Raw genomic sequence first — 23,548 nt, forward strand, 5'->3', positions numbered from 1 at the left:
CCTGCTGGCCTGTCTGCTCCACACACTGGGCCTCCGTTCCAGGCTGGCCACACCCATCCCATCCCTTTCTGGAGTGTGCCTGCCCACAGAGGCCTCTGAGTGGCGTTTCCTCCCAATCCCTGTGCTCCTCCTGGGTCTCAGCCTCTTTTCCAGCCCTTCTCTGAGTCCTTTCATATCCACCTGTTGGAAGCTGGAGGCCCGCCCTCCCGCACCCCCGTAGGCGGTGCGCTTGTGGTCCTTGTTCTGTCTTCCTTGGCAGATACATGCTCCTTCGTTTTTCATGTCTCCTTCGGGAATATCAGCAGCAGGAGGGCAGAAACTTTGTTGTGCTCCGTCCTGTCCCTGCATCAGAGGTAGAGCCACATGTCCAAGGAACGGAGGAAGGTTAAGCTCTGGGCCACCTAAGTGACAGAGCTGGCCTTTGGATCTTCCTAAAGGTGAAGCCAGGGGTCAGCTTGATCCACGTGTTGCATTTGTCATTTTTGCTGTCGCTGGACCCTTGTATTATTTGTTTAATCCTTTAAAGGTTGACTCATTTAGAAACCTAAACAAACTTAAAATGGGGAGATTTTCATCATCATTGGAAATAGAAAATGGAAATGGAAAATGGCTCTTGCTATAAATAGAGCCTTCCCAAGAACAAATGCATAGATTCCGAGTTGTGTCACTGTGTTCCGTCCCAAACTCTTGCCCACTCGCGTCTGAGCGCCAGGCCCGCCCTCGGGTTCTTCAAGAGGAAGCTCTACCAGCGTTAGACTGCCATGAACCTGTCACGTCACACCTTCTGAGTCCTTCCTTGAGCTCATTGTGACAATTGACAAAGGAGCCAGCTTTCTCTGTGTGAGTCAGTGTTTTTAATTTCAACTCATATTTTTAATTTAAAATTTAAAATCACCCCCTCGGCCCCCACGCTCACGGAGGATGTCACTGAGTCATTCTGCTTCAGGAGTTTGAACAGCAGCCCCTGTGGCGGGCTGTGTTCCTGGAGGCTGGAGATCAGTGTGCAGGTGGCCTCAAGGAGCAGCTGAGGAGAGGTTGCTGGGCTCCACCTGCCTCCCTGAGGCTCCCTGGAGCAACGTGGGGCGTGGAAGACCTGGGGGAGCGCAGAGCTGCAGGAAGGGGGCTGGGTTTTGGCATCTGTGTTGCCCAGACTGGGGTGTGGGTTCCCCCAGGAATGGGCAGAGAGCCCGAGGCAGGGGGTTCCTTTGGGGGGTTGCAGGACTCAGCTGAGGGCTGGAGGTGCCAGCAACCTGAAGGAGTAGGGGTTTATGCCCTCGATAATGGGGTCTACACTGTACCACAGCACCCACTACCACCCCACAGGAACGAGACCTCGTATCCAGTCCCTTTCCCAGGATTTGCTTGCTGGACTGGCAGGGAGGAGGTAATTGGAGCTGAGCGGTGCAGATGGGCTGTCAGGGAGGGTGGGCGCGGCTCACAGCCCTGCCCAGAGGGCCTCCTTGCCCCGAAGCTGACCACTGCTTGCAGAGTGTATCCCAAAGCAGCACTGAGGAACTCTCTTTTGTCCCAGGTACTGTGTTAAGTGCTCTACACATATTAATTCATTAAAATTTCACAGCAGCCTGTAGTGACGGATACTATAATTGTACCTGTTTAATGGATGAAGAAATGGAGGCCAGATAGCTTCAGTTATAGCACACGTTTGCACAGCTAGCGGCAGAACTGGGATGAAGGCTGGACATTGTGGCTCTGGCATCCTACATTTAGTGCAATATACATTAAGCATCTGCTGAGTGACAGGCACCATATAGGACCCGGTGCAGAGTAGGACAGACTCGCTGTCTGCTGCTGGGAGATTCTCAGGCTGAGACTCAGGGTAGTTACCAGATGAGGTCATTTCAGGCGGCTGTGTGGATTGTGACAAACCAAAGAGGTCCTCAAGGATGACTGTACCAATCCCCCATACCTCAAGAAAATGACTGTATCCGAAGCCACTTAAAATCAGGAAGTCAGGGCTGCTACACTTTGCAGATAAAAACACAACACGCAAGTACATTTTAATCTCAGGTAAACATCACACAACGATGTGCTTTTTATCGGAGTACATCTCACGTATTCAGGCCATACGTAAATGGTTGTTGGGTGTGCGCCTGAACTCAGCATTCAGCTGGGTGTCCTGTGTTGTGTGTGGCATCTCCAGGTAGGGACAGCCTGTCCTAGGGGGTGACATGGGACGTTCTCAGGAGGGTGGTCCAGGCTGGGAGGGGAGAAGATGCCAGCCCTGAGCTGGGAGCAAGCCTGGCACATCAGAGGGCAGAGAGATGTGAGGTGCTGTGGGGAGAGGTCAGGGGTGTCTCGCACTGGAAGTATAAGTTTTGTTTTGAGAGTCACAGGAAGCCACTGGGGCCTCAACACGGAAGTATGTCTTGTCCCTTCCCTGCAAAGGGGGTGCCTTTGTGTCCCAGCTCCTTCCTGCCCCTGGTCTCAATCTTTCTGGCTGTGAAATGGGTGGGTTGAAGCAGGTGGTCCTCACAGAGTCCTTGTCACCACCCAAGCACTGTGCACAACAGCTGCTGTCTCAGACAATTCTCATGCCCCCCTCGCCCCTGGGGGGCTAGATTCCCTCCCAGCTGCCCCCTGCCAGCAACCGTGCATGCATTTCTTCTTCTTTGTACCCCAACCCTGCAGCCACATGGTCCCTGCCCACCACATCTGTGTGTACACAAGGTGTGTGTGCGTTTCTTCCTGCTACACAGTCCCACCCCTGTTTGGCCCAGAGAGGACAGGCGACGCTCGGGCTCCTTGCTGTCGAAGCAACATTTGGAGACTTCAGGGTCTTGGGTGTGAGATGCAGCTGGCGGCAGCTCCAAGCAAGGCCAAGGCTCGACTTGCTGGCTTTTGAGGTGGGGAGGCAGCCATTTGTGCAGCTTACCATCCAGGCCTCAGTGTAGGGCCCACCTCTGTCTTTGAGCTGAGGGAGAGGATGACACAGCAGCCCTTGTGAGGGCAGGATCTCAGGGCCTGAGGCAGCTTGCAGCTTGCTCCCTTCTCACGCATCTGAGGCAGGCATCACTTAATTGGTCTCAGCCTTCTGTCCCTGGGCTCCCTGGGCTCCCTGTGGGGCTCCAGCCTCTCTGTCAGAAGTGTTCAGCTAGCAGTACCGTGTGTGTGTGTGTGTGTGTGTGTGTGTGTGACTGTGTGAAGAGACAGGCTTATCTGATGGAACTTGGACCCATGTTTCTCACCTTCTTCCTCCTTTCAGAATGTGCCCCTAACAAGAGATTTTCGCTGTAATTGATGAAAGCACCAACTCAGATAGGCTTACACAAAGGACTTTTGGGGTACACATAAATGAAATGTTCAGAGAGAGGGACTGGCTTCAAGCATAGCTGGATCCAGGAGCCCATGTAGTGTTTCCAGCATCGGATATTTTCCCCTTCCTGGGCTCTGTTTTCCTGTGGGTTGTTGTCGTTCTTGGAGGATGGTGGTGGTGCCAGACTCAGGGCTCCTGTGTGCCTGAGGTAGCCCTCAGCAACAGTGGGCCGACTCTCAGCCCAGCAGCTGTTCAGATAGGGCCTCTCTTCCCCCAAACTCCAACCTGTGGGCTCTCCCTAGCCCAGCGTGGGTCACGTGGCCACGATTGGCAGAACAGGGAGCTCCCTGATTGGTTAGGCGTGGGTGACACCTTCCCCTGTGGTGCTGGGGGTGGGCTAGGGTCAGTCTGGAAGAGCGTGGGGCTGGGTTGTCCTGGCTCCACTCTCTGTGCTTCTGCCTTCTTGCTTTTATTTGTCACGTAGTCCTGCTGCCTCATTTCTGTCGGGCATCCCTATGCCCGTGCCGCCACAGTAGTAGCTGTCCCCATGGAGGTCCTGTCTGGGGATACAGGGAAGGTGGAGAAGACAGGAATGTGACACAGATCCCCTGATCCAAGCCTGCTGCTTCTTCAGATCCCTGAGTCTTCCCAGCCACCTCCCTCCTGACCCTGTCTCATGTTTGCCATCGAAACCTACCCATCCCATGCCCTGCCCGGTCACCGATCAGTTCATCCCTGAGATGATGCATTTTTTAAAAATAACAACAGTGGTGATGATGGTGACAGCGGCAACATGCAGTAATTATGCCAGCTGGTTTCTACACTGTACTGTTCTAGACACTTAACCAAAAATTCGCCTGCTAATGCTCTCATCAGCTTTATGAAGAGGACTCTGTTACTGTCCATGATCTGCAGGTGAGAATGCAGAGGCCCAGAAACTTGCCTTAGCTTGGCTGAGGTCACAGGGCCGAGGACCAGGACGGTTGGGCTGGAGACAGGCCTGTCTGCAGACCCTGTGCTTGGCATTGAAGCTGCTTGTGGTGGGTGGTGAAGGTGGCTGCGGGGCTTTTGGTGTTGGGGTCTCATCGCAGAGCATGCTACTAGTGGGATTGTAGGCCCAGGAGGCTGTTGGCTACAAGCGTATTTTGTGTCACTCTCTCCCATCAGTTGAGGCCATTTACACTGTTAACTGCATCCCTCCTATGATCTTAGGTGTGACAGCCGAGCCCCTGTGGTCTCGATGTCTCTTCACCCCTCTCCTTGGGCCATTATGGTCCCAGAACTGGGGCATATTTAAGAGTCTCATGCTCTACTGACTGAGCTAGCTGGGCACTTCTGGGGCGTATTTAGAACCCACAAGAATGTAAAAGATCTCCTTGGACCTTGTGGGGGTGCCAAGCACCACTGTTTTCCTTGTCTGTCCTTGTTTTTATAGTCTGGCCTCTGGGGATGCTGCACAGGTTGGGTGAGGGAGTTGTATGTTGTGCTTTGTGTGTGTTTTTGTGTGCATGGTGATGTTTGGAGCATGTAGCTTGTATGCACTGATGCTTTAGGTGGTTGGGTGGATGTGGAGGGTCTGTCAGGTTTATTGGGCATCTGTGTGCGTGCGTGCGTGCGTGCGTGTGTGTGTGTGTGTAACCATTTTGGGTAAAACTTTATTTTTGGTGGCACTGGGGATTGAACCAAGGGCCATTGCATTGAGTTACATCTCCAGGGTCCCTCCTACCCTGTTTTGAGACAGAATCTCAGTCACCCAGTTTTCCAGGCAGGGCTCACCCTTGCCAGTCTATGCTTTGTGTTATTGTGATGTTTATTTTGGAATGTTCCCTTACTGGTTCATATTTGCAGATTGTGTTCATAGTACTTTGAGACACCCTCTGTGCTCATTGTGGCCAGGGACTCTTGTACTCATTTGTGCATATCTTTACCTCTAGCAGCCCAGGAATTCAATCTCTTCCTTGGTCCACATTATAGATGAAGAAACTGAGGCACAGAGAGGGGAGGCAGCTTGCCGCACTCCCCTACTCCTTAGCATATGTGGGGCTGGCTCTGCCTCACTGTTCTGCTGAGTGCTCCTTCCAGTTCAGATTTGTACTTCAGATTTGTACCCTGGGCATTTGTCCCCTCACTTGCATCCCTCACCCATGCTGTGACCCTGAGCTGGGTATCACGTGGGGGCTGAAGAAGAGTTTGAATCCTGATTCTGCCATGCCATGGGCAAGTGATTTGTCCTTAGTCTGTCCCTATGTGTGTGGTGTACTGCAGTAATGACCATGTGTGGGTAAGGTGAGGTGCAAGTGATTTGGCCTTTGTTCTAAGAGAGCAGAGTGTGGCCAGCGCTGGGTGCCAGCGCATGCTCTGTGTGGTCGTCAGCATTGGCTGGGTGCTGGTGGCCCAAGGTGCTTACTTATTTTGAACCCATCTGCACCCTCCTCTTTGGTTTCTTCCTTCCTGCAGCTGCCCATCAGCAGGCCTGCTGGGGGCTCCTTTTGGAACAAGACAGACTGCTGGCTTTACAGACCCACCCCTTCCTTCCGTAGCTTCTCAGGGTCTCTTGCCCACCCCAGCCCAGGCCCTGTAGCCTTCCTCCCCTGGGCTTCCCCCAGGACATCCTTGTTTGGGCTTTGGCCCATCTGTAAGCCTTTTGGAACCAGCAACAGTCAGCTGAGAACTTCCTGCTAAGGAGGCTTCTTTCTCTTCCAGTTCTGGAAACCATGACTGATGGGGATAGACCTGGTGACCCTTAAGTGACCATCAGGCTGGAGAGAGTCCAACTTTGGACTCAGGGGCATATGGAGGCCAAGAGACCTGTCCCTTGCCGTAAAACTCCCTGACTTTAATGCCACCTTACTCTTGGGAACACTGGGTTTCAGGGAGGGCAGGTGACTGCCCACATTCACAGCTGGGAAATGCAGAGCCAGGCTGAAGCCAGGCAGCTCGGTCTGGTCTGCGCTGCTTCCCCAGGGGTTCCTTAAGCTGCCAGAAGCGCAAGGGAGAAATGGAAGCTGAGGGCTCACAAGTGAGCCAGGGCTGCTTTTCTTGAAGTCCCTCCTGCTGAGGCCTCTTCCTCAGGGCCCTGCGTGTCTTATCCACACAGGGCGCTGGCCTTCCTGCTGTGCCAGGCCCCATGAACTCTGTCCTTGTCTTGCAGAAGGACAAGTTCTGCGTGTACGAGGAGTACTGCAGCAACCACGAGAAAGCCCTGAGGCTGCTGGTCGAGCTCAACAAGATCCCCACGGTGCGCGCCTTCCTTTTGGTGAGTGTCCCCATCTCTGCCTGTGTCCCTCCTTGGCTTCAGCCTTGGGGATCCAGCTGGCCAGTGCTGCCTCCCCCCTTGCTCAGCTGCAGTTATCTCCAACTTCTCCTTAAGTGGCTAGTGAGTGGACATTTTTGGCTTTGTGGACAGTCTAGGCCAACAACTCATCTCGTGCTGCTCCGGCCCTTAATATGTAGCTGTCAAAATAATGTGAAAAAGAATGAGCTTGCCTGTGTCTAAATAAAACTTTATTTGTAAAAAAAGGCAGAAGACTGGGTTAAGGTTGACTTGGCCAGTTCCACATCAAATTCATGGTGCTAATAAAAGTGATAGTGGTGGTGTAATTATTATTAAGATTACTAGTAATGTTAGGATTATGTAAGTATAAGCAAAAGAAAATCAAATTAAACCTGGCTAAACAAAGCAGCAATAACAAAACAAATTACTCGTTCACTTTTCTGGTTAAGTTTAAGATCTCAGGGGCCTTCAGGCCACAGTGAGTCTAGGTGTTTAAAGCGTGTCATCAAGAATGTGTCTCTAGGGGCTGGTGAGATGGCTCAGTGGTCTAAAGCACCTGCTTAGAACAAGATTAGTAAAGCACAGGGACCGCAGTTCAATCCCCCAGCACCACAGGCCGGCCGGCCCTGCCCCCTGGTGGGCTGAGCTGGCCACACACACACACACACACACAAATAAATAAAATTTTTAAAAAAAGTAAAAAGAACACCAGTTGCAGAAATAAAAAAAAAAAAAAAAGAATGTGTCTCTAGGCTCTGCTTTTTTCTTTCTTGGCTCCGTTCTGTGGCAGAATCTTCCCAAGTAGTGGCAACATGGCCTTCAGAACTTCCACGCTTTTACCTAAGTAGAGCAAATTCAAAATAAACAGAGCTTCTCTTTCCCTACAATAGCAATACAGAGCCTGAGTCTGATGCTCATTGGCTGAGCTTAGCTCAAAAACGTAATCCCGCACTCAGTTGCTGAGGGGGTTGAATGATGTTCTGAGTGATTATTTTTGGAGGTAAAAGGTGCAGTCAGGTCCATCCATACTGTGGGGCTTGAGGGTGGCATGGATCCCTAAAAGGAGAATTGGCTTGCATTTGTGGAAGTACAAGAAAGTTAGCTGGGGATGGGTATTGGCCAGGCACAGAAGCAGATATACATGATGGTGTTCCCACACTTACAGAGGATTTCTCTTATGCATAAACCAAGTTCTCATTTGGTACTTTGAGTCTTCCATATCCTTCTATGTGTAGCAGGACCTTGTTTACTTGGAAGACATCCCAAATAACTGGTTTATTACATTAAGGTGGACATTTATTTCTCTCTTGCATTGACAATATGGTTGTGGGATGGGTCAGGGGTCAAGGTCTTAGGATGTGGCCCTCACCACCAAGGGCTAAAATGACAGCCCACATGTCGTAATTCCAGATAGTGGGCAGCAGGGAGAGTGAGGAGGGCACACCTGTCTCCTTCAAGGACATAACAGGAAGCTATGTGCATCTCTTCTGCTCACATCTCATTGGCTGGAACATAGTCACATGGCCACACTTAGCTGCAAGGGAGGCTGGGAAATGTAGCCTTGACTCTGGCCAGTTCAGTTCCCAGCTAAAAATTCTATTGCTGTGGAAGATGAATACATTGGGTGGGAGGAGGTGCTCACAGGCTTTGCCTAAGGTGATTTTGATGATTCCAAAATATTAAGTGGGTCCACACCTGAAAAGTAACAAGCTCATCAGGGGTTCCAGTCTTAGTCTTTCACTTCAAAATCTCTCATCTTGTCATGCCAATAATAATGTTTCTTTCCCCCCATCAATCCGTACAGAATTCAGAATGCAACACCAGTTAAATTTACATGGCATAAGGCGTGATGGCAGGTTCCCAGACAGCTAGATGATATAATGAATTCCCAGTCATTTCTCTTTTGCTCGCAGTCTCGAGTGCAGCATTTCTGTAATTCTGATTGGGAATGTCATGCGTTTTCCCTCTGGGCTGAGCTCCCGCTGTCCTACCCCATTCCCGTGATGACCTGAGGGAGGTGCATTGGCTGCCTAGTCTCCAGTTTTGTCTCAGATGTACCAAGCTGTATTGGCTGAGGCTTTTTACCCCTGCTGTCTGAACCTTCGTGTGAACATTTATGCACCTACTTTGTGAAATCATGTGGGCAGAATGCAAAGATTCGTGTTAGAGCAAGGCTGCCCGAGTTCAGAGACCGCGGCATTTTTTGTCTTCTTCGGGCAGCACCACCTTGCTGTGGTCCCCACTGCCCGGAGTCCCCCCTTCCCCCTTCCGAGAATGTCCTTGGCCTCAGCTGAGTCCTGAGAAGCAGGAAGTTGCCAGGAAGGTGAGAGCAGGGCATGGGAAGGGAAGAGCCGCACTGCCCTCGCCTTCCGTCCGCTCTGTGTGCAGTCTTCCTGGTGGGCCAACTGCCAGTTTCCCAGCAGCAGCTGGGCGGGGCCTGTAGGGCAGGGGAGGGAGTGTGTGGTACCAGCACACCTACCATCTGTCTCCCTCCTTGCTGGCATCTCCCAGCTTTTGGCCACCTGCGAAAGAGCTGTCGTGCGTCTGTTAAGGGACGTGAAGGCATTGGGAACAGAGTCAGCCTTTCCATTCATGCTCTGCTGCACACCAGCTGAGTGCTGGGCCAAGGACTTTAGCTTTCTGTACCTCCACTTTCTTGTCTATTAAATGAGGTGACTTAGTCGTTTGTTCATTACCTGCAGATCCAAAAGTGAACAGGGCAAGAAATGTCACTGTCCACATGGAGTGGCCATTCTAGGAAGGGAGACTTAAGTGATATGTCATAGGGTATCAAGGAAATAAAGTGAATAGAGGATGACAGGATGCTTTCAGGAGCTGGGGTGTGGCTCCTGTTTTAGATTGGTCTTTGGGGAGACTAGGCCCTAGATGACAGTTAAGCAGATGGTGATAAAGTGGAAGGGTAGGGAGGGGACGTCTGGAGGGAAAGCAGTCCACACAGGGGAACAGCCGTGCAAAACTCTGAGGTAGGGGTGTTTTTGAGGGGCAGCAGGAAAGCCAAGCAGGAAGAGGAGGGAGGAAGAAGAGACATGAGGTCAGAGAGATTGAAAGAGGACAGGAATGTGGGAGCAGCTAATCCTTGAAAAGAGGCTGAAACTTCACAGAACTTTAGATTGAAGTGTAGTACTCGTGCCTAGTGCAGTCACAGCACGATGACTTTACATCTGCCGAACTCGTGGGACCACCGTGGAGATGAAGGATGGGAATGTTTCCTCCACTCCAGAAGGCTCCCTTATGCTTTAGCCCTGCCCTGCCCTCTGCCTCCAGGGGGAATGCAGGGTGGCTTTCTGATCAAGGGTTGGCTCTGCCTCCTCTGGAATCCTGTAGATGGAGCCCGACAGGATGGTTTTGGGTCTGGCTTCCTTTGGTCCGTGCAGCACGTGGGAGCTTTGTGCCCAGTGGGGTGTGTGGTGCTGCTGTGACTCTGAGAGGGGTGGGAAGCCCTGGGGGGGCTTGAGCTGATTTACATTTGGAAAGACTCCCCTGGCAGGCAAGGATCCTTCCCAGGGCCACCCACGATTGCCAGGAACTGGTGGCCTAAAGAACGCAGCCTACTCTTATGGTTTTTAGGCCAGAGACCTGAAATCAAGGGGTCGGCATGGCTGTGGTCCCTCTGAGGGCTCCCGGGAAGCTCTGCCTCCCCTCTCAAGCTTCCTGTGGGGTGGCCGCAGGTGTTCCCTGGCTCTGATAGTACTGCTACCCTCCCTGCCTGCCTTGTCCCATGTCTTCTCCTCAGGGTCCTCTCTTCCTCTCATGAGGAGACCAGGCAGTGGATTTAGGGCCCCCCTCATCTCATGTGACCCTAACTAATTATATTCGGAAAGACCCTATTTTCCAAATGTCACATTGTGAGGCCCAGGTGCGTGAGGCATTTTGGGAACCACCATGCAGCCCACTGCAGGTGACTGCACATGTGTAGACAGGAGGCTGGCAACTCAGTACTGGGTGGTTGGCAGGAGCAGATACTGGGGCCCTGTGGAGTATAAAGGCCCAGCTGGCACAGTTTCACTGAGAGCAGCTTTGGGGTACTAATGAATGAGGGGGGCCCAAACAATGAGAAAAATGGTAGGGCATTTTCCCCAGGCAGTGAAGGCTGGGGTAGGAGCAGGTATGGGGGGCGGGGATAAAACATTCTGCTTTCAGTGTGTGTGGGTTAAGGTGCTGGGGTGACAGCTGGTGGGTGTCGGGCTGGCAGTGGGGAATTCGAATTTGGGAAGGGGCCAGGATGGGGAAATAAACGAGTGCTCTCAGCATAAAGAGGGTGTTTCACGCTGTGGGTTGCTGTGACATCCATCAGGTGGGAGCCAACGCACCGGGAACAGCGAGGGTGCCAGGACAGCCAGGGCAGGGTGCCATCAGGAGGTGGGCAAAGCCACCAGCTTGCCGCCTCACCTGAATCTCTTCTGTGAAGTAGGAAGATGAAGGAGATTGTTCTCAAAACTTCTTCCCCAGGGCCCAGAGGGTAATAGTAGAGTGATGAATGGCAGCTCTGTGTTTGCTTTTTGTACCCTTTAAATGAAAATAGAGTGAAACAACAATCTCGTAAGTTGAGGGGGTTGGGGTAGCGTGGCCAGTGTCTGGGACAGTCCTGAGGCTGTGACACTCCTGTGAAGACGCCTTGATCCCGCACAAAGAGACCAGCCTTCCGCCCGCCAGGCCCTGGGCTTTTGGAAGGCACCCCCTCAGCCCCAGCTCCTCTTCTCTGCCCGGAGCTGACATCACCCAGGGCAGCTTGTGACGAGTGCTGGCTCGGAGGACAAAGGCCTGAGTGTGAGCAGCGTGGGGCCTGGCATCCCCCAGCTGCCACAGTCTGGATGCCCCATCTGTGCCGGGGCACGCATAGGGGTGGGAGCTGTGAGCAGGGGCCTGGGGTCACCGGGATTCTGCTTCTTGAAGGAGAGAGCTTGTTCCAGCCTCTGCAGGACAGGGGAGTCTGTGTGTGGGCTTGGGCCAGGGCTCCATGCCTCAATTTTCCCTCACTGATGGGCAGCAGCGCCTCCTGCTTATTCCCGAGACCATGAGCATGGGTTCCTGATACGCAGGCACACAGGGCTAGAGCCCCGCTGGGGTGCCCCGTGGCAGTGTGCTCTGGACTTGAATGTAAGCGGGGAGTCGGCTTTGTGGGGTGGTCCCCTACTTGGAACTGCACCCAGCCTGAGGTGAGCACACAATGTATTTGAATGAATGACAGGGTGGAAATCCCCCTTTCTCAAGAGTCCAGATTCATTCCAGTCTGCCAGGGTGGTGTGGAGGAGAAAGACAGAGGAGCTGCCCCCACCTGCTTCGCTGATTTGTTAATTCGTTAGTTTGTTAACTCATTCCCCACACCTAGAGAGCAATTAGTTCTAGTTTGTAGGTCAGAATTAAGAGTCAGCAGTCTATGGCCCAACCACCCTGAACGCGCCCAGTCTCGTCCGATCTCGGAAGCTAAGCAGGGTTGGGCCGGTTAGTACTTAGATGGAACAATTAGGATTGGGGCCCCTGACTGGACACAGTGTGTGGTGTGTGGTGACAGAGTGATCTGATTTTTACTGAGACAAGAGAGCATTCTGGGAAGGGGATGGAGGATGCCCAGGGCCAGAGGGCCTGGCTTGGCCTAGAGGAGAGACTGACAGGAAAGGAGGTGAGATGACTGGTGTGAGCCGGAGCTGGGGCCGGCTTGGAGGTTCTGATGGCTGTGTTTGACTCCCCACAGAGCTGTATTGCTTGCTTTCTTTCTTTTTTTTGTTTGTATTTTAGGGAAGGGTCTACAGGGTATTCAGGGTCTCACTATGAGATCAGAATTGTAGCGATCTACCTGTTTATAGTCTCCAACGAGCTGGGATTACAGGCTTGCACCACCATGCCCGATCCACCTGTTTATAGTCTTCAATGAGCTGGGATTACAGGCTTACACCACCATGCCCAGTTTCAATTGCCCTCTCAGTGTGCTCTGGGGACGGGGCTGTAACAGCAGGCCTGGGGATCCAACCCCGGGCCTCTGTGCCTGCTTGTAGGCGCTTTAATCCACTGAGCTATTTGGCCAGCTCAGAGCTGTGTTTCTTAACTCTGCAAGCCAGGAGGTAGCAATCCCAAGCCAGCGCCTACATATCCATTTCCCAGGTAAAGGAAGGCAACATTTGCAATTTCATTTGAAGCTTCTGTGGTCATGTTCCAGGTTCCCTAATTGTCCTTTCACAGCAGTAGCCCCTGTGGGAATTTGGTGCTTTGGTTTCAAATAAACACGCATGTTTATTTAACTGTCTGTGTGCTATCCATGAACAACACCTGGTTTTGTTCTCCATCTTTTTAAAATATTTATATAGCCAGGCATGGTGGTGTACACTTGTAACCTCAGCTACTTGGAAGGCTAAGGCAAGGGGCTAACGAGTTTGAGACAAGCCTGGGCAACTTAGCATAACCCTGGGTTCAATTCCCAGTACTGGGGGAAGAAAAATCTTTTAAATGGGCTTGTACTATACATGCCTTCCTATTTTTCTTTTTTGATCTAGTATGTTTTGAGGGTTTACCCCTGATGTGTGGCTCTAGCTTTTCTACTTTATCTGCTCTTTTGTGGGTCATGGTATAAATCTGCTACCAACAGATTTAAAAGTACAAAAGTATTTTTCCATTCTCCAGTTCATGGCTGTTCAGGTTGCTTCTCAGTCTTTGCGATTCTGAGCAAGACAGTTTTGACTGTCCGTCTTCCTGTTCGCTGCTGTGGATCTGGGATTGTATCACTAGGCCAGGACTGGGCCAGCGTTTCTGTGAAAGTAAATATTTTCGGTTCTGCCACTCTGTGGTCTCTGTTGCAATGATTCACCACTCCCATGATAGCTGGATGGACGGCCTGTCGTGAATGTGTTCTGTCCCAGGAAGATTTTACCAGAAGAGGAAGTAGGATTTAGTGCACAGGCCAGTCTGCCAAGCCCCGTGCCTGCTCCCCTCTCCCAGGGCTTTTCCCCTCTCCCAGGGCTTGTAGATTGCATCCCGAGTGCAGTCTGTCTGTCGCTGCACTGGGAGCATTTCCTGGGATGTGTGAGGTAGCCACGTCCCTGTGCTGTCCTTGCTGAGTTTTAACAATGGTCTCCTGTCCCTTTGCAGAGCTGCATGCTTCTGGGAGGCCGGAAGACCACAGACATCCCGCTGGAGGGCTACCTGCTATCTCCCATCCAGCGGATTTGCAAGTATCCGCTCCTCCTCAAGGTGAGATGCACACCCAGCTCCCAGCTCCCAGCTCCCAGCCCCACAGCGGAGGTAGAGAAGAGCTGGCTCTGACTGGTGTCAGCCAGAAAGGAAATGTGTTTGGCTGGGAAGCTGAGAAGTCTAGCAGCATTTTTGGCTTTGGGCCAGGCTGGATCTAAACCAAGCCCCTGTCCCTTTCTCTCCTGTTCCCTCTGCCTTCCACCACTCAACTTGATTTCTAACATCGTAGCAGATGGCTGTAGTCACTCTGGCCTCACACCCTTGCAAGTTTAAAGTCAGCAGGAGGGAGCAAACCTGTCTTCTAGTAGTTGGGATGAAAGTTCTAAGATCGACTTGGGCTGTGACCATCTTTGGCCAATGGAACATCACCTTCCAAAAGCTCTGGGCCTGGGTCACATGGTTTGACTTGAAGCAGTTACCCAGAGCCTTTGCTTGGACCATTTATCATCTCCTAGTCTGTTTTACCCCTGAAACAGTCATTATCAGTTGGGTAGAGCTGGGTTCTGATTGGCTGAGATGTGGTCCCATCTTCTACTCTGATCCAATGACTTTTGAGCAGGTCCATGTTGTGTTCTGTCATTGGTTGAGATCTGGACCAGGTCTGCTTCTGAACAAGTTACCCTGAGCTCAGACTTGAGTTATGGGCTCCACCTTGAGCCAGTCACTGAAGCCCCCAGCACTAGCCCCAGGAATGGTGTCAGATGGATCCTCTACCCAAATCTGGGTGCTGTTTGGAAAGCAGGGAGTGGAGAGGTGTAGGGGCCAGGTTTGCAAACTGCAGACATCCACATGCCTGCTGTTTCATCTCTTGCCCTCACTTTGGTCCGGTGTTGGTCAGACCAGCTGAGGCAGCGTTGCTACTCATGCGCCAGCTTAAGAAAGCTTGATCCTGAGAACCGGAGTCAGCCACTGGGAAGATCCCACACTGGGTGGAGACTGCCACCATCAGCTGCTCACGGCCCAGGGTCTTCTGCATTTACAAATGGTGCTGTTGGCTGGAGCCTCTGCTGGCTCTGTCCCGAGGCCTTGTGTCTGGCAGCTGTTCCTTCGGCTGACCGCTGGGCTTTATTTGGCTGGTGGTGCCTCCTTCACACACCTGCTGCGAGAACTGGGAGAGAGGAGGGGGAGGTGCAAGGGAAATCCCGAACTTCACTTTCTGCTCGAGTCTCTAAACTACACCAGATACTGAGGCTGTAGCCGGGTTGGTAACACAGGCTGCTGACCTGTGGCTGTGGGGTGGGATGCTGTGCTCATTGCACGTTCTCTGGCTGAGCTGTTTGCCCTTCCAGGATGTGCAGAAGGAGCCCCTGCAGGTGGTGGCGGGAGGGCTGTGGCTTCAAAAGCTTACGCAGGTGGACCTGTACCTTGGTGGCCTGTCAGCCAAGGTGGCCCTGCAGCGTGTGCTGCTGCATCTGTTGGTGTCTCTTCTTAGCTCACGTCACTTGTGTGTTTAGGAGGTAGAACACTGTAGGGGCTTAGAGGATGCACAGGTAGCATATGCTCAGTGTGTGTATGGCCTGTCTCCTGCAGCCTGTGAGCTTGGAATGGGGCTTGTATTTTTGTTGGTTTTTTTGAGACAGAGTCTCACTGTGTAGTTCAGGATGGCCTTGAACTCATTATGTAGCCCACAGCAATCCTCCTGCCTCAGCCTCATGGGTGCTAGGGTTATAGATATAGGCCACTATGCCTGGCTTGTATTTTTCTTTTTAGAAGGGTTGTAGGGCAGAGCCGAGCAGAGAACAGCACAGCGCAGCACAGAGAATGATACGCAGCAGAAACCAAATGTGGTCAGAGAAGCCACGTATCTAGGACTGACCCTTGACAGAAACAGTCTGCTGTTCCTGGATCAGAGCTGAGCTCAGCAGCCAGAGCCTTCCAGCGTTTGGGTTTAGCTCTGCCCCTTTCTTGCGGTGTAACCTTGATCTAGTCACTTCCCATCCTACAGGTCAGTTTCTCTTCTGTGGTCCAGGGTTTGTGTTAATGGCCCTCCTGGGCTGTGATGATGTGGGCGTGTACAGCGCCGAGGGCCAGGCACTCCGGCTGTGGAAAAGGGGTGAGGAGGCCCAGAGAAGGGAGGCAGCTGTCCAGAGCTGGGTATCTGCTGGGTATTGCTGGGTATCAGAGATGAGGACCTTCGTAGTTCCCTAAGCAGGATGCTGAAAAGACCAGCTGATGGCCCTGTGTTTGGGGGCCAGGGGCTGGTCTGCTTTCCTGGGTTCAAAATCTTGAGTATCTGACTCAGAGAAGAGCCAACAGCTACAGCCCCAGAGCTGAGAGGGTGTATTAACCCTCCGGTTTCTGGACCTTGACAGAGACTGGGGTCCCACTGGGCTCTTGGAGCAGCACATTTGTACTGATTTATCTATTTATGTAGTCTTTTTGAGACAAGGTTTCCCCAGTGCAGTCCAGGCTGGCCTTGAACTCATGGAGATTCTCCTGCCTCAGCCTCCTCCGTGCTGGGATTACAGGTGTGTGCCACCACACCCAGCTTGTACTGTTTTTAACAGTTGTAGGCAGGACTTCTGGATGCAGGTGGGCAAAGAGCCTGAAGTGAGGCTTAGCCCTTCCCGAGGCTGGAAATTCCCCAGGGGCTGGAGTCCAGGGGATTGTTGGGCAGTGGATCCCCAGGAGGACAGAGTCAGTAGGGACAGCCTGTGTGAAGTGCGGGGTGGAAGGAAGCAGCCTAGAGGAAACACAGCTGGAGGCCAGAGTGATGTGGGTTCTGTCTCTGTCCCTGTCGCCAGCCCTGTCTGTGTCTCTCTCTTTCTCTCCCTCTCTTTTGTGGTACTAGGCATTGAACTCAAGGCTTTCACGCTAAGCTACATTCCCAGCCCTTTTCCATTTGGTATTTTTAAATAGAGTCTTACTGAGTCACTAAATTGTCCAAGCTGAGCTCAAACTTGTGATCCTCCTGCCTCAGCCTCCCAGAGGGCAGGAACCCTTTCCTGTCTCTATTTGTGTTTAAGGAGGGGAGTGTTGGGGACCAGCCAGCTGGCCCTCAGATTCCTGGGGGACAGCCACACTCCTGCCTGATGGGAGTGCTCGGTGTCCTGACCTTTGGCACTGCAGCTGGAACATCTGCATCAGCCCCACTGTCACACCCGCCCAAGTGGAATTCGTCTTCACTGTCACATTTTCCAGCGCTTTTTTACAGAGATGATCCCGTGACCCTGGCCAGCTGAGCTCAGACCCCAGCCTGCCCCCCGGACCCTTCCACAGTCCAGGGTCCCGGCAGATGTCCCGCAGGCCCGTGTGCCCTGTGTCCCAGCACAAGGGTGCAGAGCACAGGGTTGAGGCTCTGGGGTGGGAACAGGGAGGAGGCGAGACTGAAAGCCGCTTTGGGAGCAGCCGCAGAAGGCTGACCTCGAGTGGCCTAAGAATAGCTGGAACATCCTATTTTGGCTCCCAGGCTGGGGATAGAGAGCTGGCACGCTCAGCCTTTGCCAAGTTTTCCATCCATGTGTCCAGGGTAATGATTTGGGCTTGGGGTGCTGGTCTGTGCACAGCTGGAGACCGCTGTGGGGCTCCTGGCCGTGCTGATCCTTTGAGCTGTTTCATACTGGCGACCAGATCTCGCCACCATCCTGGTGACTTCTGCTCTTCTCTTTGGGGTTTTCCTCCGGCCCTGACGTTATGGAAGGCACAGCTATCCTCCATGGATTGGCAGTGTCACCTGCTTGCAGAGAAGGCACCGGAAGTGACAGGTCTCTTCTTTGCGGTCCCAACTGTCCTGGCTCCATCCTCCCCGACCCACCGCAGCACCCGCCCCATACTGCTCTTGGGCTGGGCCCTGACACCTCGCCCACAGCATCCCCGCCTTTGTCTGCCTCTGCTCAGGCTCCTTCCTGTGTGGGGGCCTGCTCTCACCCTTCCTTTCAAAGCCAGGCTCCACGTGCCATCCCAGGAGCCCTCCTTGCTCTTCCCGGGTCCTGCTGCGTTCTGCCCTGTTCGCCACACAGTGTCCAGCTCTGCTGCCCCGAAGTGTGGGGCCCAGGCCGACATACTCGGCCTCTCTGTGCCTTCATTTCCCCTGCTGTAATGGGCTTGCTGTGGAGAGCTGAGGAGCCTGCGGGAAAACTCACCGAAGCACTTCGCACGCTGATGGGGAGATGCTCATGCAGAGGGAATGGCAGGGGGGCCGGTGCGGTCAAGCGTTTTGTTTGTACCTCAGTGTCTTCCTCTGTCAGTAGTGCCTTCTTATAGGTTAATATGAAGAATAAATGAGATACTCATGAAATACCTAACCATGCATAATAATTATGAGCCACTTTTATTGTCTTTGTTTCATTCATTATCAACGAAACTGTATTAAGGTTTTTTTTTTTTTTAATCAGTATTTTTGAGGGCCAGGGAGATAGCTCAGTGGCATAAGTATCTTCCTGGCAAGCGCAGGTCCTGCGTTTGATCCCCAGTACCACTCACTTCTAATATCTTTTTAATTTTTATTTGTCCTGCTCTTTCTTTTGAACAGTTTTAAGTTTTTGGGTTGTTCAGTTATTTTCTCTGTCTCTGTTTATCTCTGTCTCTTCCTTCCACCGATACATCATAATTTATAGCCACTGTCACCACCGCCACACCCCATCATCACAGTGCAGATGTAGACAGACCTAATTTAGGGTGAGCTGTGCGCTTAGGAAGGTCAGAGCTGGGGTCTGCCCAGAGCTTCTAACCAAGGGACACACACATGGGCGCCTGCAGGGAGGGGGCAATATGTGGGCGAGCCCTGTGCGGCTTGCGTGGCAGGCGAAGGCGTGGCCGACGGGAGCACCTGTCCCACCCTGAGGATGGTGCCTCTGCACTGGTAGTTGCTTCTGTCAGGTGCAGATGCGGCTCAGGGTGACCAGAACCCCGGCTTTGCGGCATGGGGTGGCTCACAGCCCTTGGCGCAGTCTGATGCCCTGCACACTGCCAGAGGGCTAAGCTGAGAGAGGGCAGGCGGCTGGCCACGTTGGGTGGCCCATTCTCATGGAAGCCCGGGAGCAGCGGTGATGCCCTCCTCCTGCTGTCCCGGCCTCCTCAAGTGGAGGGCGTGTGGGAGACCTAAGCATGCCTTCCCTCCCCGCTCATCACCAGCCGTGGATGTTCTCTTTTTCCTGACACAGAGCAGGGTCTGAAACAGTCGGAGTCACAGTCTGTTGGTGTGAAACTGCCTGTGATTTGCATGCGTGGAGGTTTTCTTTGCTGTGCTGGGCAGCTTTTTAGTTCTGGGTTTTCTTGGACCTCTACATGTGTTTCGCTTCTTCTTTTCCCTTTTCCCTCTCTAAGTGGCGGTCGTCTCAGCTCCTCTTCATTTGCATCCTGCTGTCACCCTAGGGATGGCAGGGGCACCCAGGAACTGTGACTTTTCAAGAGGGCCCTGCTTTGTGAGTTCAGACATGGAGCCTCAGACAGAGCTGCGTGTACAGAGCAGTGACAGCCCCTCCGGGGCACTGGCTGCGTGTCCCCAGGAAGCTTTGCTGTGGTTTTCAGGCCAGACCCCATCCCTGGGGCTGCCTTTTCCTCTTTGTGAAAAGGACAGCACACTTTGAACTCCACATCTCCCTTTGGGGCGCCATCAACCTCAGGTCACAGGAAATAACGGGTACTGTGGTGTCTCCTAGTGACAAATCCAGCTTTGCACTCTGTGATTTCGTAGGTTCATCTTCAGATGCTTCTGCTTGCCAGCGACTGAAAACCCAGTTTGTTATTTCTATGATGTTAAAGAAAACCTTTGAAAACTTAAATTTACCTATTCAAAGAGAGAAGGGAAAACGGAGAAGATCCAGGGAGGGTGTGGCTTAAGGTGTAGCTACGTCCAGATCCTGTGATGAGGAGCTGACTTCCTGGTCCTCTCCGCCTTGGGTCTGTGTCTCCTGGGGAAAGGAGACCGTGTCTTTCCTTCTCATCTGAGGCACAGCCTGAAGTCCCCTGGCTCAGCAGGTCCCACATTCTGCCTATTGTAGGCAGTAGGACAGAAGGTTGGTTCTGGCTTTGATCATGAATACACTCTGGGAGCTGGACTGGAATGGCCTCTCTGGGATCCCACAGCCAGGAGAGGGGCATGGAGCCTAGGCCTGGCCATGGGCCCTGTCCTGTCTCCCCTGTGCTTCCCACAGTCCTTACCTGGGCCTCCAGTGAGGCTGAGACAGCTGGGTGCAGCTGACTGTGGCCTCAGACACAAATATTTGCCCCTGTCTGGCCTGAGAGAGGAGACCGTGGTCCCATCCTGTCCACTCACAGCCATGAAGGGACAGGGACCTCACCTTTTAGGGCACAGTGGGGCTACACAGTGCCATCCCCGCAGGCACCCTCTCGGCAAACGAGCTGGAGGGTGCGGGGAGAGGAGGCCCCTGCGGAAGCCTGGGCTTCTCTGCCTCGACATCCTCTCTTCCAGGAAGCCCTCGCCTCGGACGGCTGTCAAAACCACACGGCCTGTAAATGGGTGCTGGGGAGGTCATCAGCCTGCATCAGGAGGGGTTCCCTCCCCACCCATCTTGTGTTATCTTTTCTCTTTTTTTATTTTCCTTCCTTCTTGATTTCCCTCCCCACTTCTCCCTCACCTCCCTTTCCTTTCCTTTCTTTCTTTCTGGCGGTACTGAGCCTAGGTGTGTTGGCAAACCTTTTAGAGCTTTCAGTGATGAAAGGCCTAGTGCAGCTTGCATGTCACACGTTCACGCCATGACGTCCAGCCACACACGAGCAACTGACCTTTCTATTTTTTTTTTATCTTAAGACACAGTCTTGCTAAGTTGCCAGACTGGGTTTGAACTTCGGATCCTCCTGCCTCAGCTTCCAGAGGAGTTGCGATTACATGGTTTGCCCTCAGTTTCTCTGAGGAGTCCCCAGGGTGGGTCTCTGTTCAGATATGTGTATTCTGAGAGCCATGTTGTGGAGGGTTTATTTCTCCCTGTTGTCACTTCTTAGAGAGCTGCAGATGTGTCAGCTCCCACTAGGTGCCCTGCTGCCTTTGTGGCCTTCAGCACGGGGCTTTTGTCCTTCTCTGTCTCAGTTTCCTTGACTGTAGGGTGGGAGAATAACGGTCCCTCCTTGGAATGATTTGAGCGTGAAGCGACTTGATAAATGTCAAGTTGGAGCAGCGATCTGTGCATCGCAGGCGCTCAGTAGAAGCCGGTTGTTATGACTACCATGGTGACTCTGCTTCGTGTTATCCTTACCAGGCAGAAATGGGAATACAGGGGGCTATTACCACTGTGGAGGTGGTAGTGAAGCTGATAGATACTGTGTTCTTACTACCTGTTCTTACTCTCTGCATTTGTCACCGTGCTTGGTGGACCCGGGAGGGATGCTAGTAGGTTTCACAGGTGTGCAAACTTGGGCTCGGAAAGGTGAGGTCACTTGTGCAAGGCCACATGGAAGCCATGCGGTGAATGTGGTGGCTCAGCCGGCTCCTTCCTCTCCTCAGAGCTCATGTCTCGACCTAAGCTTCCCAGTCTCAAGCTCTGCTGTGCTGTTGGAGCTGTGAGCAGCCCGAGGCAGGCTCGAGTCTATCCCTGATAGCTGTGAGGGTGCAGGACTCACTGCCTCCCAAAAGTGTAAGGATGGACGAACGCCAGTGCAGCTGCCGCCCACGTGGGTCACCTTGGACCCTTTGCAGTGTTAGGGACTCAAGGGGGTTCTTCATCGTGTGCACTCCTGCAAGGCTTAGCAAACAACTCTAGAATTCCTTCCAAAGCAGCCTCCTTTGGACCAGGCCAAGTAAGTCCTGGTAGCTGTCACACTGGGGGTGTTCTGGGACTTTCAGCGCTGCAGTCCGTCTCCTTAAAAGTAGACTCCACTCACTTACTCAGTATGTTCAGTTCTGAACCGGGCAGCAGCTGCGTCAGCACCCTGCTTTTACACCATCGACTTTTGCTGGTAGAGCTTAAGCTCGCATCAGCTTTGGAGATACCCAGACTTTATGCTTGTCTGAGACTGACTGGGTGTTCCAACTCTGACACAGAGAAGCACTAAAGACTCTTTCAAATAAAACAGGTGGAAAAGCTAGATCTTTTTGTTGTTCTTTTGTGAGAGTTCTTCATGTTTTCTGGGCACAAGTTCTCTATCACAAATACCATTTTCTTGCTACTGCCTTAGAAAGAATTTGGATGGGAGTTTTTAATTCTGAGGAAATCTGGTTTATCTGTATTTTTTGATGACTTGTACATTTTGGTATCATAGCTGGAGATTTTTTTTTTTTTTTTTAACCTAACTTAAGGTTATTAGGATTGACTCTTGTGTTTTCTTCTCATGGTTTTGTAGGTTGGGCTCTCCTGCTTAGTCTTCTCAGCTTGGAGTTAGTTTTTGTGCACTGGGCCTGGCCGGGTCTTGCTTCTCACCTTTGTGCTGACCCAAGGCAGGGAGAGAGGTGCGGGTAGCCTGGCAGAAAAGGGAACTAACCTTTTCTCATGTTTACTGACTGCTGGGTGTGGCGGCCTCACGGGGGACTGTCAGCGCAGTGGCACGGCCTTCAGCTTCCAGGGCTCTGGGATGAGCAGGTCAGGTAGCGCTGTCCCCCGTTGGCCCCACACTGGCGACCTGGCCTCAGCTGGTCTGGTCCAGGGCAGGGGACCGAGTGAATGGGACAGTGACTGTGGTTTATCCAGGCTGTGCCTATGAGCAGGCTGTCGGTACCAGAGGCCAAGGGTGGTATCTGTGTTATCTCTGTCCCCAGCAGGGAGCCCAGCGTGGGGCCAGCTGGGGCCACACTGGGACAGTGAGCCCATGAACAGATGTCGAGGCCTAAGCTTCCTGTGCGGGCTGTCATCTCCTGCCTGGACACCTGCAGCAGCCATCAAGTGGCCTTCTTGCTTTTCTGATCACGCTGCAGCTCTTCTACATGGCCGTCTTCAAGAGGCCCAAGGCGGGATCTTTTACAGGGAGGGTCGGGTGGTCTCAAGCCTTGGCTCCTGACCCCCAGCACCCCGCCGGCTCGTGGGATAGAACCCAGAAGCCTCTGCCCGTGGCCTGGCCTCAGGTGCTTCCCCAGCCTTGTGGCCACTCCCTTTCTCTTGCCCCCTTTGCTGAAGCCTTGCTGGCCTCCTTGCTGTCCCTCAATGCTCCAGGGCCTTTGCATGTGCTGTTCTGGGCCTTGGAGTGCTGTCCTGCTGGTGGCTGATGGGCCATGCCTTCCCCTCACTCAGGCTCTGCCCACAAGCCTCCATCCTCAGGCTTGGACCCCTACCCTCTATCCCTCCACCTGTATGTGCTCATCTTGCACCGATCAAGAATTACTGTGGTGTACGTATTGGAGCAGAAAGTGCTCTGTGTACTGGGCTGGAAGGCAGTAACCAGTAACAAAGTCTGGAGCCGACTGCTGGGCTCACATCTGCTGGGTGACCTTGGGCGGATGACTTCACCTGTCTACTCTGTCTGGGAGGATACAGCAGTGCCTATGTTGTGGAGTAGGGAGGGGATTGGCTGCTGTCACGAGTGCTGCTGTGGCTTCCTTGCCAATGGCTCCCCTTGACCAGGGCCTCCCTGAGGCATCTCGTTCTCTGGGGGGGCCACTGGGGTGCTAGGGCACACAGCTGCTCAGACAGATCTGGGGAGAGACGGAGGGAGGTGCGCCTGCTGCAGCTGGGGCCTTGCTCTGCCTCGTCCCATTTCTGATTCCTGGTGGGGATTTCATGACATGGGGCCACGTCTTCCCTGTGTGCCTCTCCAGAGCCATCACAATCCAGCTTTGTGGGCAGAGTCTGCTTGCAGTCACACCCAGAATGCCACAGGAGCATGCACTGAGTGCTTACTGTGTACATATTGGGCATTTTTCCTGTGATGTCCAATTTATCCCTCACTGTAAAGAACATGCACAGATGAGT

The 23,548-nt window shown here is 52.9% G+C and overlaps 1 protein-coding gene across 1 annotated transcript in view; it reads left to right on the forward strand.

Annotated features, from left to right (window-relative positions):
* Prex1 (phosphatidylinositol-3,4,5-trisphosphate dependent Rac exchange factor 1) overlaps nucleotides 1–23,548 on the forward strand; it is a 168,115-nt gene that overhangs the window by 80,272 nt on the left and 64,295 nt on the right. The window contains exons 4-5 of the mRNA XM_004636113.2: nucleotides 6,426–6,530; nucleotides 13,650–13,751. Of these exons, the coding sequence (XP_004636170.1) occupies nucleotides 6,426–6,530; nucleotides 13,650–13,751 (207 nt within the window). The remainder of the gene's footprint in view (nucleotides 1–6,425; nucleotides 6,531–13,649; nucleotides 13,752–23,548) is intronic.

Source organism: Octodon degus, unplaced genomic scaffold, assembly GCF_000260255.1.
Source record: "Octodon degus isolate 3935 unplaced genomic scaffold, OctDeg1.0 scaffold00077, whole genome shotgun sequence".
Classification (NCBI taxonomy): Eukaryota; Metazoa; Chordata; class Mammalia; order Rodentia; family Octodontidae; genus Octodon; species Octodon degus.